The sequence below is a fragment of the Pholcus phalangioides genome, unplaced genomic scaffold, assembly GCF_987345545.1.
Source record: "Pholcus phalangioides strain wild (caught in Gottingen) unplaced genomic scaffold, Ppha-v1.0 ptg000007l_1, whole genome shotgun sequence".
NCBI lineage: Eukaryota > Metazoa > Arthropoda > Arachnida > Araneae > Pholcidae > Pholcus > Pholcus phalangioides.
Window position 1 is genome coordinate 64,640,301 of NW_028301600.1, and position 17,915 is coordinate 64,658,215.

General features: G+C 35.8%; 1 protein-coding gene across 1 annotated transcript in view; it reads left to right on the plus strand.

Moving 5' to 3' along the window:
• Nucleotides 1-4,011: 4,011 nt before the first annotated feature.
• LOC149085630 (adenylate cyclase type 1-like) overlaps nt 4,012-17,915 on the plus strand; it is a 314,970-nt gene continuing 301,066 nt past the window's right edge. Inside the window, exon 1 of the mRNA XM_089233786.1 lies at nt 4,012-4,902. Coding sequence (XP_089089912.1) covers nt 4,288-4,902 — 615 coding nt within the window. The 5' untranslated portion in view covers nt 4,012-4,287. The remainder of the gene's footprint in view (nt 4,903-17,915) is intronic.

The following is a 17,915-nucleotide window of genomic DNA, read 5'->3' on the forward strand; positions in this document are numbered from 1 at the left end:
TTTTGACATATACACATACAAATTTAAACACGAAGGCCACAACAGACCAATGAGATGGCTGAAAAAGATACCCATAAAAAATATGGATGGCGAATGTAACTAAAATACAGCAACAGAATATAAAGACATATATCGCGCGCGCGATACATATACATTGCCCATAAAAAAGAATATGGTTGTCTTTTTTTTTTTTTTAAATGATCCTCACGTATTCCCAAGGGATCAGCATGATCCATCAAGGGAATTTGTTAGTATTAGTAAACATCCATGCCCGAACCGGGATTCGAACCCAGACCTGCACAGTGAGAAGCTAGTTCCCTAACCACTCTACTGCCAGCGAGTGGTCTTACCTTCTGGTAGTCTTACCTCGAGTCTTACCTTGGTATGTGTGTGTGTGTGTGTGTGTGTGTGGATAGCATCTGGATTTATTCTTATATATTTATCGAAATATTTTTACTTAAGTTGCGAAAAATAAGAATGAATTTCTTATTCGGGCGTTTCCATTTTTGAGAATCTCTTGCTGCCCCCCACCCCCAGTTCATTAACGTGACTCCCTAGGGGATTGTGATCCACACTTTGGGAACCACTGCTCTATTGGAATCATCCCGGACCGCTAATAATTGACGTTAAAGCTGAGGTGTCGTTACAACCGAGTTTGACTATTTTGTTACTCGCATTCGGTTATAAATTTCAAAAAAAGTATTATTACGTGTATTGAATTTATCTTGAATTTTTCAACACTTAATAAATTCAAGATAAAATTTTTTCACTTATCAACTTGAATTTATCTTAAGAAGTAAACTCTGTGCATACGAATATCGATATTTCTCAAACGTTATAATACTAACTGAGCTATAATCTGTTCTAAAAATTTGAAGTCGGATTAATGAAGCGTCATTTCTTAACGACGAAGGTAATTACCCGTACCTATCTCATTTTGTTCTTTCTTTCTCTATAATGTAAGCATATTTGATTATATCCCTAAATTAAATATGCGAGCATATCTGTTTTTAGGTTTTTAATAATTCCGTCGATACCTGCCTATTTCATAATTAATATTCCCGAAATTAAGATTTAAGAGAAAAAACAGCTCTAAATGTGGAAAAACCATTTTACCCGCATTTAATGCTGAACTACTGCTATACAGGGTGAAAACTTCGTGCCTATTTTAAGTGTGTGCACCTAATTTTTCATTCGGTGCCCCTGTCCTCTTCCCGTGAGTTAGGAAGTTGCTGCCCCGTCTTTTTTCTGAGTCCAACGAAAGAAAATTCCATGTTTCTAAATGCAATATTTGCTGAGATATTGCCAATTGAATGTCAATTGCGCATCTCAGAATTTATAAAAGTTGTGATTAACTGTAATTGCACAGGACACGCTTCGATTTTTTTTGAGTTTATCCTTCGATATATGCTGTTTTTTTTTTACTCATTTTTATCACTTTTCAAACTCAAATATCTCGGGTAATATTGTACTTCGAAACATAGAATATATTTGTTGGGCTCGAAAAAGAGGTAATAACGTTCTAATTGTAGGTTAGAAGACACACACACATCCATCGCTCTACCTTGTATGTTTGCTGCATGCTGTTCACGGCGGATAGTTTTTGTCGATACACCTTCCTATAGATGTGTGTTCATCTCAGATGTTATCTGTGATGCTGTTATCTTGTGCTTTCTAGCCACAATCCGCTTCAAAACCCTTCTGGGTCTATCAGTCATCTTCGACTTTCGGTCACTGTTATGCTTGGTAGATGATGTCTTTCCCTGTTTGCTATAGGCTGTCATTACCATTGACACAGTACTTCTCCCGACACCAACAAGGGTGGCCGTTTTCATTACTGTGACCCCGGTAAGACGGTCTCCAACAATCATGCCTCTTTCGAAATCTGTGAGGTCAGCGATAACGAAGTTTTAACGCCCCAATATACATCGCATCCGAACGCTATCACTGCTACTAGATTGATGTGTGCACATTATCGCCCACTAAGTCGAATTCTTCCACACTAGAGGGCGGGCGTGTACGACAGATTCCCTCGAGTGTTGTTCTTTGCACAGATGTTCACATTATTTTGTCCAACCCCTGTATATATATATATATATATATATATATATATATATATATATATATATATATATATATATATATATATGAGCTGAAACTAACTCTAACTCAAGTTTTCACCCTGTTGTTGAGAGCTGTTGAGAGCATAGTGTTGCCAAAGTTTGTATAAATATATACGAACTAAAATAACTCTAAATTTTTATTCAATATGTTAAGAACTCAATCACAATTCAGACATCAATACTACTGTCAAACTCGGGTATAACGGCATAGAAGATTCCACGAAATTTTGTCGTTATGACCGAGGTGTCGCTATAACCAAGGTTGACGATTGCGAGACTTTTTCGACGAAAAATACTATAATCAGAGGCAATCAAATACTTGCATGAAGTTTAAATTTCTTTATGATTAGGATGACCAATTTGATAGAGGAAAATATGGAAAACTGGGATAATTAAATACAGGACAACACCGATTCTCGACAAACATGTTGCCAAATAACTCTCTTGGAGAGAAAAAAAAATGCTGCATCAAGTCTGATAAAATGTATTTCACGGAAAAAAATTAACATGGCAAATACTGAGATGAATATATTTTCATTATGACACAACTTATAAATTATGCAAATTGCCTTCATTCCAGATTCTAATAAAGATTGGGAATTTAAGCAAGCTTCGTTGAAAAAAAACTGATCATTTTTATAAAAACTCTTAAATGTTTTGTATAGTGGTCATGTTAATGAGCAAGTCGGGACGTCGACCATACATCACATATTCTTTTCAACGTTAGGCATAAATAGAACAACAGACGAACATTCCCTGGATGTGATCAGCGCAAATATTAGGAATTTCCTGGGAAAAAAAATCATTGAAACGGAAACAAAAAGTGACGAAAAATTGGTTAATATAACCGAGGTAGTTGCTGTTCATCGACGTTATAAGCAAGGCTCATTAACATTATCCTTTATGGGAATCAGTTTAGACCCCCTATTTATCGACGTTAAAACGGAGTTGTCGTTAAAACCGTGGTCGTGGTCACCGAATTTGACAGTATTTCATGCTTCGATACACTTTATTAATCACTATATTATCCATTTATAAACATAACATTCGACATTAACCGAGAGAAAAGCATTTATTTTTCTATACATTTTTACCACGAAAAAATGATTTTTTCACATGCATTAGAGCAAGAGTGCTCAACCATTCGGTGAGTGCGAACCACTTCATTGGTTTGAAAACGTTTCGCGGGCCACTTAAGTGAACCGTAAATGTGCGCGCGGGCTGCTTAAGTGATCCGGAACTGTGCCGCGGGTCACTAAAGTGATCTGGGAACGTGCCGCAAGTCACTGAAATGATCTGGTGAGGCGCCGCTTAGTTCATGTTGGCAAAATTAAGTTTTATGTTAGGGGCTACATCAGATGACGTCGAGGGCCACATTTGCTCGCGGGCCACGAGTTGAGCATATATGCATTAGAATCTTAAATTACAGTGCAGCATAGGTTTGCGGTATACAAATGATCATATTCTTGATAAACAACCGTATCCTGATTGAAATGAATGCGAAGCAGCATTTAAAAATCATGAAAAAAAAGTTATTTTTTCAAAATTTAAGATTATCGAAGTGCTGTATATTGTCGCGGTAGTAGAAAATTTCCAAGCATCTCTAAAACAGTTTTTACAGCATCATTCTTACAAACTTTTTTTTTCTGAAAAAAAAGAAGAAAAATGATTAAAAATTTTTTTTTTTACTTTTTTTCGCATGCTACAGACTATAGTAAGGTATGAGAAGACCATCTATGTATGTAAAAAAAAAAAAAAAGGAGCGATTGTTTAATGCGCAGTTTTGCCGCGGGGCGGCGCTGTTCGATTACTCTTTCAGCAGTGAGAGGCCCACCCCCTCTATGCATCCACATCTTCTCTTGTCATTCCGTTGGTGAAGGTTTCTAGTACTTGAGGTCGGTGCATCATCAGCAGCGCGCGCGCGCGCGGCCCGTTTCAAGTTTGTTCCGTGGTGGAGGCCGCAGCGTGCTGCTACTGCCTTTATTGCTATTGTTTCATCACCAAAAAACTCTTTGTTTCATCATTTTATATCCAATAACTGAGAGAAACATTTTTTTTCTTGGTGTATTGTTTGTAATAAGGCCTCGCATGCTAGGCTCCGGAGTTGAATTTTTTTTTTGTTTTTACCTTGCGACCGGTTTTTTGAAAGAGTTAATTCGGAATCATGGATCATTCGGTGAAATCCATGAGTAATCACAGGAAAGTATCTTTTTCCCGGCTTTTTACTCGCCGGAACTTCGAGAACGATGAACTGGAGCAATTGTATCGCCGGTACACGGTCAAGCTCCATCAGTCATCGGTGGTCAGCGCTCTGGCTGTTATTGCGTTGTTGACCACCTCTTTGACTATAGTGCATGGGGCCTATGTTCAGAATGCGAGCGCGGCCGCGCTTTACTATGCTACGGCAGCGGTGAGTTGCTTTTGTCTTCTGGTGCTGGTTCACACTCGTCACATGCAGGACAGGCTCGTACCGGCTCTTTGCTACGGATCGCTCTGTTTATGCGTTGGGGTGTGCGTCGTGGGATTGCCCTTGAGGATCGGACCAAGAGGTCATTGGGGAGCTGGCTCCTGGGGCCAACCTCATGCTGCCGTGGACGGAGTTTGGGAGATCCTGTTTGTTCTCTTCCTTGCGTACACTCTCTTGCCGATCGACACGAGGGTGGCCCTGGCCGTTGGACTTTTGCTACCGCTGGGCCACACTACGGCCGTTTTGCTCGCAGCGGCGACAGCTCTGCCCGAAGAAGACACAGTCATTTACTTGATCACTTTGTGGCAACAGGTAAGTTCCTATTAAATTCTAAATCGTTATTTTTGAATATGGAACTATTTTTCGAACGCACTTACGTTAAACGTTCGAAAAATAAAATTGTATTTTTCACAGCAATTAGAAAAGGGTTTGGCAAATTCTTGCAAAGTCAAAGGAATGGTCGGAAATGGTTACCTTTGATTGTGGTTGTGTACTAAATAACATTGTCATTACTACGATCATGCGCTAAGAGAATATTTCTGACTGAGCATTAAAATTTGGGTATGTTAAATTGATTATTTTCTCACATCGGTTCATACAATGGTTCTTTTCTTCTCTTATTCAGACAAAAACTTCATAAAATCTATATTCGACGCTGAGTAATGTTACAAATACCTATATTATTGATCGCAACAGAATTTGGGCTTGCTGCATCATTTCCCGACTCTAAAAGTGCCTGCATGGAACTGTCATAATCCGTGAGAGTAAAATATAGTCAGTGACAGTGGAGCCATCCTGGCCCTTAATGGGGGACAATGGTTGAAATCGAAAATTCTTGATATAGCTTCGACCGTGTACGCTCCGAGGGAAAAAAAGAAAGTGAATGAAATTCAGCATAATTCAGTAGCCGTTGTCTGTATCAGCGGTTCTCAACTGGGGCTTCGTGTACACTGCCCGTGGGCTTGGCGGCCACTCGAGGAAAATAAAATAGATCAGTAAATTTGATTTAAAAAAAAGAGGTCTACGGAACCCCACCATACAAATTATACATTGAAAATGGCTCCGCGAGTACATGAAGGTTGTGGACCTCTGTATTATCTGAGTTAAATACTTTTGAGGCTATTCTCACCTGAATATTATTCAATGTAATTTTTTGCGTCCCATAATAATCACCCTGATAATAATAACAACACCCTGTAGATATAATAATTATTAATTTTTATTATATCTTTTTAACATTTTATAATTATAATTAGAAAATGTTAAATGTTATGTCTTGTCTTTTAAATGCTATGTCTTGTGAATTTGGAGAAACAGCAGATAATAAAAGACAACTTGCTTTTTTATAATTCTAAAGTAAATAGATAAATAAATAATTACCGTTTTCTTGATTAAATCACAATAATTTTGCGTGTTTTACTTTTACTATTGCATTTGAAATAACTGCATTTGTTGGAGCATTAGCTTATCAATTATAAGAATTGGGGCTCATCAATTTATATTTTTAACATGAAACTCACTTTACGCATGAGAGAAAAAAAAGAAATGATAGCACTGTTTAGACACGTGCTTTCTTCCAAAATGTGTATAGGCCCCCTTTTTTCTAACAGCAGCAGCAGCAGCTGAAGACTTCATGTTAAATATTATTAAGGGGTTCTATTACCCTGGGGGAACATAGGAAGTTGGCCCGTCGCCGTACAAAGTCAACGTACCGAGTTGAAGGACTTTCCTTCCCCCAGCTCATGTAAGTCCAAACTTATTAAAGAAGGGGGAAGCGAAACAAAAAACAAGCAGACTTCCCACTCTAAAACGGCGGTCTAGACTGAAATCCGATACAGGGTAGAAGAAAATTTCTACTTTACTAAACCTTAGAAAACCTTAGGGAAATCGGATCATAATCAGCATGTCTCTACTGTTGGTGATATACTAAAATAACCATAATTCTTGTTCCATCCTGATTTGTTCATACTCAATAGAAATGTGGTGCTTGAGAATAGACCCTCAGAAAATGGACAAGAATCAGGCACAATTCAGTACATAATCTAAGATAACGGATACTCGTTTTGAAATATAATAGTCGATAAAATGAAATTGGATTTATTAAGACAGATAACAAAGTTTTTCATATAATGTGCCAAAACTGAACGAAGCAATTTATCAAAAAGCCAGAATGTGTTTATATTCGTTAGGAAAAAACCACTATAAGTATTTAATTTCTGGAGAAGGCTGATACCTTTCAAGAAATAGGACTTCGTTTGGCGCGTTACAATGGAGCATTGGTGCATAAGAACAATCGACCCAGCATACTTTCGTGGGATTGCCCTTTGTGACCCAACAGTGCTTGTCATTTTGCGAACTTTACGCAAAATGCTTGAACGAAAATGGTATGAGGTTTTGCACCATTAATTGTATATGATGACATTTTCATTCATTCAGAACTTCGAAAAAAAAGCTCTAAAGACATGAATGAGAGCGAGCAATGAGAAGCAAAAAAAAAAAAAAATCACGCCACAGAAAAACATACTGGGTCACTTAGTTGTGATGACTTAATGCAGTTTGCCCAATTTTGGCTTAATGCAGTTTGCACCATCGAAAGTCCTTATTCATGGATGGTATCTGTTATCTCAAGAAGTTGGATTCCTGTTTAAGTAATATTTTCGAATGCACATGAGATATTATTAATCAGCCTATTCAGAAGCATTCTCGCGTGTTTGATTCTGTAATAAGTTATAATCAGATATACATATACATACGTCTTAATAATAAATCTACTCGAACGGATTTCTTTGACCGACTTATATAGATGCTTTAAAACGGAACAGTTGTTTTTGTTTCCATGTTTAAATGTCAAACATTCCTCGTTGCTGGAATCCGCATAGGTGTTTGTTGGTTGAGAAGTACGTACGAACCTATAGAACCAAATATACAAAAGCGTATGAACGCTATAACATGTACCGACACGTCTAATCGAGGCGACAAGGGTGTGAAAATATCAATATATCGAAATATAGATCATAGGCGGAGATAGACTGGAAAGTCTAGGGGGCACGATGATGAAGATGTCAGTTCATATATACACATATACATTAGATCAAATGACTCCACCTTTGACGCTGGGGGGGGGGGGAGACAATGGCCCCCCATATCTCCTCCCATGCTATAGAGCGAGAGCAAAGTGAAGCATCTTCTCTTCCATGATAGCCTATCCATTTCTAATAGCACACAAAACTAAACTTGAAAATCTGATGAAGATTTTCACAAAATCGAGAATTCCGATTCACGGATCGAGAATCGGTAATATCTTGTCCTTGCTAAATATTTAAAGCATTTGACGTTAAACACTTCAACACATTTTGCACATTTAAAATAATGCCTTTGTCATAAATACCGAGTTCGTGAGCAGCTCTTTCACGCGAAGGTCGAATGCGAAGAGTTACAACTAAACCTATTTTATGGTAGCGAAACATCATCCTCGTGCTATGCATGCTTGAGATAATTATCGGCTGGAGAGAGATAAAGTGTCACCGTAACTTAATGCACCATGTGAAAATCCTTTTGTGTTTGAGTTTCGGTCAGATGAGGCAAAAATGCATATTTATATGCATTACGCCATTAAACATCTAAGCGTGTGCTACCCAGGATAATTACGTCATGTTAAGATACAGCAACTTAATGGGCTGTTCATAAGAAAATTATATTACTCATTACTTGCGAGACTTATCTGTGTAAAAAAAACATTTTGGTTATGTCTGTGTTGAAAAAAATAATATCTTGATCTATAGAACAGAAACCACTAACGCAATAAAGAAAAAACAAATGCAGATGAACCAACCGCAAGATAGACTATGTATCATGCACATCAGTGATAAACTAAGTTAAACTGAATTATTTGCTAAATATGCGAGGCAAACTTGAATAACTAAATACATTTTCTTCTCTGACTCGCTATCTTTGTGGATTTGCCTGATTATGGACGACAACATATACATTACACAAGATGGTGTAATTTAATTTTCTTCAGGCGCAAAGAAATAAATTAATTCCACAATATCTTCACTCTAACCGCAATATTCATGAAGCTACTTTTCAACGCTCGCATTTGTGAAAACTTTCATAGAAGTTGAAAACATGATGTGTGAAATAACATCTTCAATGACATTTGGGATGAGGCGTTGCTATTTACAAAGCATAACATTGTCGGAAATTTTTACTGTCTGTTAAAAACAGTATTCAAGAATAACAAAAAACGGGAGTTTATTTCGGGAGATTAGAAAATCATCAGATTCTATTTCCCGAATTCAGTTTTCATTTTTGATCGAAATTATACATTTATATATTAATTATTCATATTTATTCACCTTCTAATATTGAAATAAAAAAAAAATAAAAGAAAAGAACTTGTAATAAACGCATGAAAAAATTATTTTCTGGGAGAAAAATTCAAATTAATTAAAAATGTTTTCTAATAAAATAATATTTATTTTTAGGAAAATAATTTTTTCAGTTTCTTTCATCTCTATAATTCATTTTTTAATGCGTATATTTCGTAATGTAATTAATTGTATATTCCGAGAAGTATTCAAGGTAAAACATAAAAGAATCGATTCCATTATTCTGTGTGTGTGATCAGGCTTTTTCAACCCCTGAAATTTTTGTTGAAATTTGTCGAGATTGTTCTTGTATTTTTCATTGGAGTTTCGTTACAATTGTTTTTCTGCTTAAAAAAATTAAGAAATGCTAAAAGTATTACATATTATTATAATTTTTTTTTAGTTAGCCGCTTCACATGCAAACTGCAAACACGAAAACAAGTAAATATTGTCTAAGGTTTTCATAACTGACGTTAGACGCATTATGTAAAAACTCTTTCTTTCAAACCGAGCACAACTCTGGTCTCTCGCTATGGGCAATTTAATGTAAAATTACTGGGTTATTGGGGCAGTTTCACAGCAAGCTAGAAGAACGTCTTTAGATGACTGAAAACATAACTGAATATGACATTTTACGATACCGAATATTAACAAGATTGTTAACCTTCTAGTGGGCGCGCGTATGTAGGAGATACGCGCTCTTCATTAACCCGCGTATTTCCTACATAAGCATGCCCGCGGGCTGGAAGGTTAAAGTTAGAATTACGATCTTAATTAACACTCTTAACTGCACAAGTGTGACTATATCTGGTCATCATTGACCAGTGAGAGCCATTTTTTTGGTTTTCCCCTTGTCAACCGATATTTCACCTCCGATCACACATTCCTGGGAATATGTGTGCGATGAGAAAATGGGTGGACTAGGAAATTAAAGAATTGGTGATATATATATATATATATATATATATATATATATATATATATACATATACACACACACTATTTTTTATTTATATATATATATATATAAAAAATAGTGTGTGAAATGTGTGTGTGATCGAAGATCACACGTTTCAAATTTGACTGCACAAACGGAGAATTTCAAGAAAATTTCGATTGTCTCTGAGGTGGTAACAGGAAGAGAGTTACTGATTTGAATAATGCCCTTAGTTATAGATGATATATTCTCAAATAGCATTGTTTGACAATTACGTGGATTTATTAACAATTTCAATGTATTCATGTAACAGCTGATGAACTGTATTTACAGCGTCTAAAGTGAAGTTCGTATTCAGCCGTTTTACTGTTGAAGGGGAAGTCTCAGACTACGAACGATATGGTAGGATAATTTAGTGAAGTGATGCCTGTTTGCATATTAACAAACCTTACATTGATATAGGGAGAAAATTTGGAATCCCGTGATTGGTCGCAACGAGTGACGAAGATAATACCTCGCCAAAAGAGAGAGAAAAAAAAAATCTCCATTCTGCTTCTGTCTTGAACTTCGTCAAGAACTCCACCGAGAGTGAGGTAATACTTCATTCGTCACTCATTACGACCAATCACGGGGCGCTAGATTTCTCTCCTACTCGTATCGATGTGAGTTTTATTAATATGCGGTCTCATCCACTGAAAAACGACAGCAATTCTCCTACTCAGTAATGAAGCAAGACGGAAGAAGAATATGTACTAGTTGTAGAGCATCTAATTATGGGAAATCAACACCAAAAACGGAAGTGGGGGGGGGGGGCAGAATCGTAATAAAATCCATTAGCCATGGAAAATGAACGGTTATAGATTATAGATGCGTTCAATGACAATGAACAAAACGATTGCAAACGATTTTCTGACTTGAAGGGTGTCACGACCCCTGATGTCGAATTTTCAAAAATGACTTCAAAAAAACATTCCATTCGATTGCAAATGAAATACTAAAAATTTCGTGTCAATCGGTTGCGCAAACCATCTCAAGATGGTGTCTCTGGGCGGTCAGCGGTCATATCTGTTTGTCAATGTGTTAATTTGTTCTTTCACAATAAAAAAAAGAAGTAATGAATTATAGTGTAAATGTATGCAATAAAAAACATTTTGAACGTGGTTTTCTCAGATTGCAGTTTATATATATAAACACTACTCCATCAAAAATTCTGAAATTTTGTAGAAATGTTTATTCGACATGTGTTAGTAAAATGAATTTCGGATTTAGCAATCGAGTAATGGAAAATATTTAAAAAAAATGTTGAATTTTTTTAGATTTTTGAAATTTATATATTTTTTCAAACTTTCAAAATTCATAAAATTCTAACGAATCGTCTGATATTCAAGTTGATTTATTAGTTGTACATGTGTCAGTATTACATGTGTTAGTTCATTTTACTAACACATGTCGAATAAACATTTCTGCAAATTTTCAGAATTTTTGGTGTAGTAATTTTTTTTACGTTACGGGATCTTTAAAACTGCAATCTGAGAAAACCACGTTCAAAGTGTTTTTCTTGTATACATTTACACTATAATTCACTAATTCCTTCTTTTATTTTGAAAGAACAAATTAACCGATTGACACGAAATTTTTAGTATTTTATTTGCAATCGAATGAAATATTTTTCGAAGTCATTTTTGAAAACTCGACTTCAGGGGTCGTGACATCCCTTAAGATGCAACGTGAACTAATAAGTCAAAACTCGGTGTAATCCACTGTAGATACTGTTATATCATATTTTGTATAACATCTACATTAATCTACATTCATTTTCCGGCTTTATCGCTGTACAACTACACTGTGTGTGGAGCGTAGTTTAACATTCGCACTTCTTTATTCCTCCAGTATGCAATTGTTTTCCCCCACTGCAATTGTTTTTGTGCTGAATGTGTTGAATTGTTTTTAGCGGGCAATGCTACTTTAATGTAGCTAGACGAAACTTTTAAGCTTTGCCGAACCTCGTTGGGCATTTTGGCCTTGCATTTTAAGGTCGCGGGGGGGGGGGGGTGCAGACAGCTCTCTTTTAGTTTTTAAGTGCCAGATATGCACTTTATTTTGAATCCTGTATAATATTTGACCTGCTATTTCAATAATGTATACGAGCTATTGTAATTGAACATGAATGAAAATTCCAATTCCGAATTTTCTCGGAACTCTGAGATATTTATTATAACTTTTGAATGAGATGTTGAAATGAAAATACGTAGATGGTGGAACTCTATGAATATCTATCAAGCAGAACTTCTATTGTAAATCCAGCTATGCCATTGTGTGATTGAAGATTGGAGCGACTAATCGAAATCTCTGCTAATGGATTCCGAAAATTACTTTGATTGCATTCCGTGTGGCTTTTGATTTTTTTTCGAAATGAGTAGCGGAAATACTCGGTGATATCTGGGGATACGATGTATAACTGCATATCGTATTTAAATTGATGTACCATATTTAAGAAAATTGAAAGAAACATCAATCATTTATTAAGATCATGCAAGAAAGGGATAGAAAATTGTTATAAATAAGTCTGCGATACATAAAATTTTTTGTGTGTCCTTTATTTTTGCAAATACAGTATCTTAAAGTTGAAGGAATAGTAAAGGTGCTTTCTTTCTTTCAAACCGACTCGGTAAATGCTCTATCGTCCTCAGAAAATTTAAGCCATTTCTCCAATGGGACTGGACCATGGCAAAAAAAAAATGGGGTAGGCTTTGTAATAGATATTACCGCGAGTTTTGTCGTGAATATTTCCTTTGTGCCTTGAACCGCATGGTAGGTACTGATTTCATGAATAGAGTATCATCGGATTTTTCTTTGGAACATCTTACACACTATACCGTTATTGTCTATTTGCATTGCGAACTTCCCGAGAGATAGCATAAAACAATTTCATTACGGATGAGGGCCACGAGCATGGTGTCCAGACCGCAAGAGGTATTGAAACCAATATAGAGTACCATTGGATTTGTCTCAAGAATATCCATCAGACGACATCATTGGCTTCCATTTCGTTGAGAATCTTCGAGATATACCGTAAAACTATTTCGTTACGAGTGCGGGCCGTGACCCTGCTACTCAGACCGCATGAGGTATAAAAACCAGAGTGGTATCAATCGATTTGTCTTAACAAGATCCACTGGCAGACAAAAATAAATCAGTGGTCAGTGGATTCTAAACAGGTGGGTGAACGGGACTAAGGTCAAATGCTTCGAGTGAATAAGCCGCCCCAAATAATTGAAGATTTTGGTTTATTCTAGATTTTTTATTTCTTACTTCAATATTTCATTTTACTTTGCTATTAGCAATTTTATTCCCAACCACTAGAAACCATTTTTACAGAATTAGAAGAGTGGCTTCCGAATAAATGGGAGTTGGACTGCTTTTGTTCGAGATCTGGACTCTGTTCAAAGCCATTTTTGAAATTCTGACCAGTCATGTTGGACTTTTAGAAGAGCCTTGTCTTCATAACTGTCATTAATGTCTGGTCTTGTTTCGTATGTTTGTGAAAATCGGCTAAGATGGATCAATATTTGCAGATTTTCATTGAAAACAGTGGGAATGTTTTTTAGATATTCACCATGTTTGTGGAAGTTTCGGAGTACGCCTTTTTGTGTGTGTGTGGTTGAAACTTATTATAATAAAGTGTGAATTCATCAGAATTCTTTTACTCATGTCACCTTGAATCACCTATGGAAAAAATTTATCCAGAGTTGTATACTATGTGATTAGTCAAACGTCTTCGTCGAATTATGTTGTTGTTCCTGTCCCGTTTTCGGTCTAGTGAACTGCTAACATGATAGAGGTATCTGAAATTGTTCTATCGCGTTCCGAACGAGAACAACGTGAATAAGTAAGACAATGGAAAAGACACCTGATAGAAAACATCTATGCAGTGGATTCAAGAACAGATGTTAGTCTAAACATGGAAAACCATTACCACGAAATTATGCTATAAATTATGTCGATAAGACATCCGGTTTTTTACCGGAAGTTCTGTGTTTTTATTCTGGTGCTAAGTGTGGCTTTTATTTTTGATGATTTCTTCTACTGAGCTACTATATATTCTGTTCATTCATTTTCCATTCTCCCCCTTTCCTCCTCCAAGGTCCGTGGAAGAGAGTAGCACAGTAATTGCAAATGCAGGAAAGTCTCTAAGAATAAGTAGACGTGACTGGAAAATATAATAAATAGTTCAAACCGTGTAAATACAGTACGAAGTCGTAGATGATTGAATTATCAAGTTTAGTCTGTGAAAAGGTTAACTGTTTAATCTTTTTGAAAGGAAAAATGAGAGTTTATCGATAAGTACATGAAACTACTTCGAGCCATTTGTGAACTATTTTAATTTCCGTACATACTTTTCTGAAAAATTTTCTGTAAACTGTACATGGTAAAATAGAGTTTTAACTTCATTAGAATATTTCACCTTAATTTATTAGAAACACAGATTTTTTGAAAATCTATCATATGATATATGGTAGATATACCATAATCGTTAGATATTTGACGTTTTGTAAGTCCATACACAAATTAAAACGCAATTACAATCAAGCATTTCTTTCAGGTCTAATTGTATGAGAGTTATTTGAATGATAAGGTACTTTTCCACTCTGTACTCCGCATTTTGAATAGCTGAATAGCCATGATTATCAAGTCATCATTAGCATGATCATCCTTTACAAATCATTCTCAATTTAACTTGTACATTTTCTGTACAATGAAAATATCAGCAATAGTTAAGAAAGTTATTTAGATATAAGATAAAACTTTCTTTTTAGCTTGCCTATATTCTTGGCTTTGTACTTCATTATGCTTAGCATAACCATTCCGATAATTATAATTTAAGGAAAATTTTATGCTTGTGTAATTTTCGTCAGTTGGTATGATCCTTAATTTCAAAATGGAAACCGACCTATTATTCCACGTACTGTATCAGCACCAGTCATTCCCCAAACGCAGAGGGGTAGACGAAAATTATCCAGTTTCATTTCACGTCCAAATTAAAATGAAATGTGTTCGGAATATAATTTGAATTAACACACCTGTAATGATGAGGAAATGGTAGTCCTTGTCATGTACTCAGATCAACGAGAGAGTAGTGCCGCCTGAGATATTCTCATTCCACTTGACGCGATTGATATCACTACGAGAACACTCAATTTAGTGTCGCACTATTTCATTGTCTTTAAATCACATTGAACAGAATAAGATGCTGGACATATCAAAATCGATAAAATTCAATCTCGAGATATTTCTTGATCTCTTCATTGATTCATATCGCGACTTGTGAATACCATGATTTAATAGTGAAAACAATATCTTGAAATGTTTACTTGTAAATGTTTATTACACTATTCAGTATATTTATAATTTGATTCGATTGAAGAATCGGATATTTCTCTCTCCTCTGAAAATACAGGGTAGGATTAAAAAAAACTAGTCAATTCCAAAATCTTATGAAAAAATAAGTATTCAGATGTACAAAAAGTGTATATGGACAATGTTTATATGAGTTTATAGTAAATATGTGATGGGGTTAAGGCAGAGTCATGTAAGTCGAATAAGCCTCATTTGAGAAAAGGTTTTACTTGAATTGTTTTCACATAGAGTCCCATGTTAAGAATTTTTGGATTTCACAATCACAATAGTGGCGAACTATTGAAGCTGGAACTTGGTTAATTTTTTCTTCTAGTATTCTAGCACTTCTAGATTGCATTTGTGGACTAAGAATTGTTAAAATAAACACTCTGACTTTAGCCCCCTCATATATCTGAGTGTTTTTGGATACAGTATATTACCTAATCTTATTCCTTGGACAGATCTTACCGATCCGGAATACGTGAAGATCACATTATTTATTTTAAAGAAAAAAAATGCTTTATGTGTTAATCACATAAAGCATTAGTTAGTCACACCGCAGATATCTGTGAAGCAGTCTAGTTTTTACCAGGCACTATGAGGGCGTATTCTTGTAAACAATCTCCACAGCTGCTGCGACTACATGTTTTAACTCTTGCAAGCTAACAAAGTGGATGAGCAAAAATTCCGTCTTTGTTATAGCTCCATAAGAAAATACACAGAGAGAGTGTAGAGTTTAGATTCTCTGAGACATTTGTGTCGAATGGCTTATCCAACATCCAGGCAGCAGATTACCATCCAAAATTGTCAATTTCTGTATGTCAATGGTGCAGACTACCATCTTACACAAAAATGAAGTCGGTAGTTTCATTTCGTTATATACGTTATATTCGTTTCATACGTTATTCCATTCTATTGGCTCCTCACACTTTTCTGAGAAGTACAGCACAGGAGACGTAGCCTTCAGGTGAATCTCGCTGAGTACAGCCTGTTGGTTAATGATCGTACACACACACACAAAAACATTTTTAACTTCAAAAAAACTTTATTATGTTCATTGGCGACTATTGGTAGAATGTTCTGAGGTGGGTGGGCATCAAAACAAAATTTCATTCTAAGATACCTGTAGTCAATTTTCGCAAATATGATTTTTCTAATTAATTAGACAATTTGTGTGTTGAAATTTTATTCTCAATACCGTCTGTTCAAATAAAAAGATCCACGCCCAACCTGCAGTATAGAAGTAAGCAGTCAGTACAATATGCCAGACCACGATTTTTTTCACAAGATGCTTGCAGATATACTATAAAAAAGGGTAAAGTTATTTACTTTAGTTTATTAATTTGTTTAGCAGGCCGACGCACGCGCCGGCCTGCTGTATCCAATGGCTATAGGTGAGATGATAGATAGATAGAACCGTGAGATGACCTTCTTCAGTGACGTCACGAGCTTCACACAGAGGGTTTCTGCTATAAATGGTGTTGGATGGTGGCAGTGTCACAACGCTCTTTCATCATGCTACTGATACATGGTTTCAGATCTCGTTAACCCGCTCATTTCATCTGCATCCCTCCGAAAAAAACAATTCTTTTGATCGAAGCAAACTACCGTTATACAGGAACCATGGAACAAGCAAAAACAATTGATTTTTCTCTTCTCTTTCAAGTATCTGAAATGTTTTGTCACAAAGCAGTAACTCCACATAATTAGTTTGGACCTCCTAGGTCAACTCAAACAATAGTCGAGAAAGTACTTTCATGCATAGAAATTAAATTCCTGGAGAAAAATCTCCCAGAAAGAAATTCTCTTGATTATCCTCACGGTCAGTCGATGGCCACAGATGATGAGTATGTACCCTTCTACTGTCGTAATTCTGCAAATTACAGTCCAATTCCATTTTAACGAATACCGTTATAGCGAAAATCTCTGTAACAAACAATTTTCTAATACATAAATACGTTTACGTAGGAACTATGTATTGCGAATTCCAATATTACTAAATGGAATATCCGTTATAACGAATTCAAAAACAAGTTTCTGCAAATCAACCATAGAGTACACAACGTTCCAAAAATGATCCCGTAAAATCTGTTTCAGAAAATTAACTTGCTGAGCTGTTGAGGAAGAAGGATTGTTCTCGGAAGGAATGGCTTGTTGGGAGTGCGGAAAGAAATTTTAACCAATACGTTGCATGAAAAAGAAATAAGATTTGTAGTAAGCCAGTGGGTAGCTACACTTTAGAAATGTTTCATATTTATTCTGTTTCAAAATGAGTAGTCTGGAAAAGGAACAGTTTTCGATAAAAGAAAATCTTGAGATCATTTCTAAAGTTGATGATGGAGAAAATAAAAATAATGTGGCATTAACATGCGGCATATCTCCATCTATTCTTTGAAAATTTTTGAAAAATCGGACTAGGTGGGAATTTCAAATGTAAACAGCAATTATAGGATCCCGTAGAAAAAAAGACTAGACTTTCAAATTTTGAAGATATGGATGTAATTGTCTTCACAGAACATTTGTTCAAGACATTTTTCAGAAACATACATGGTTTCACTACATTCATTTCCGAAATGTGGGAGTTACCAGTCCACCCATATGAGAAAAGACTTTGGAATTTG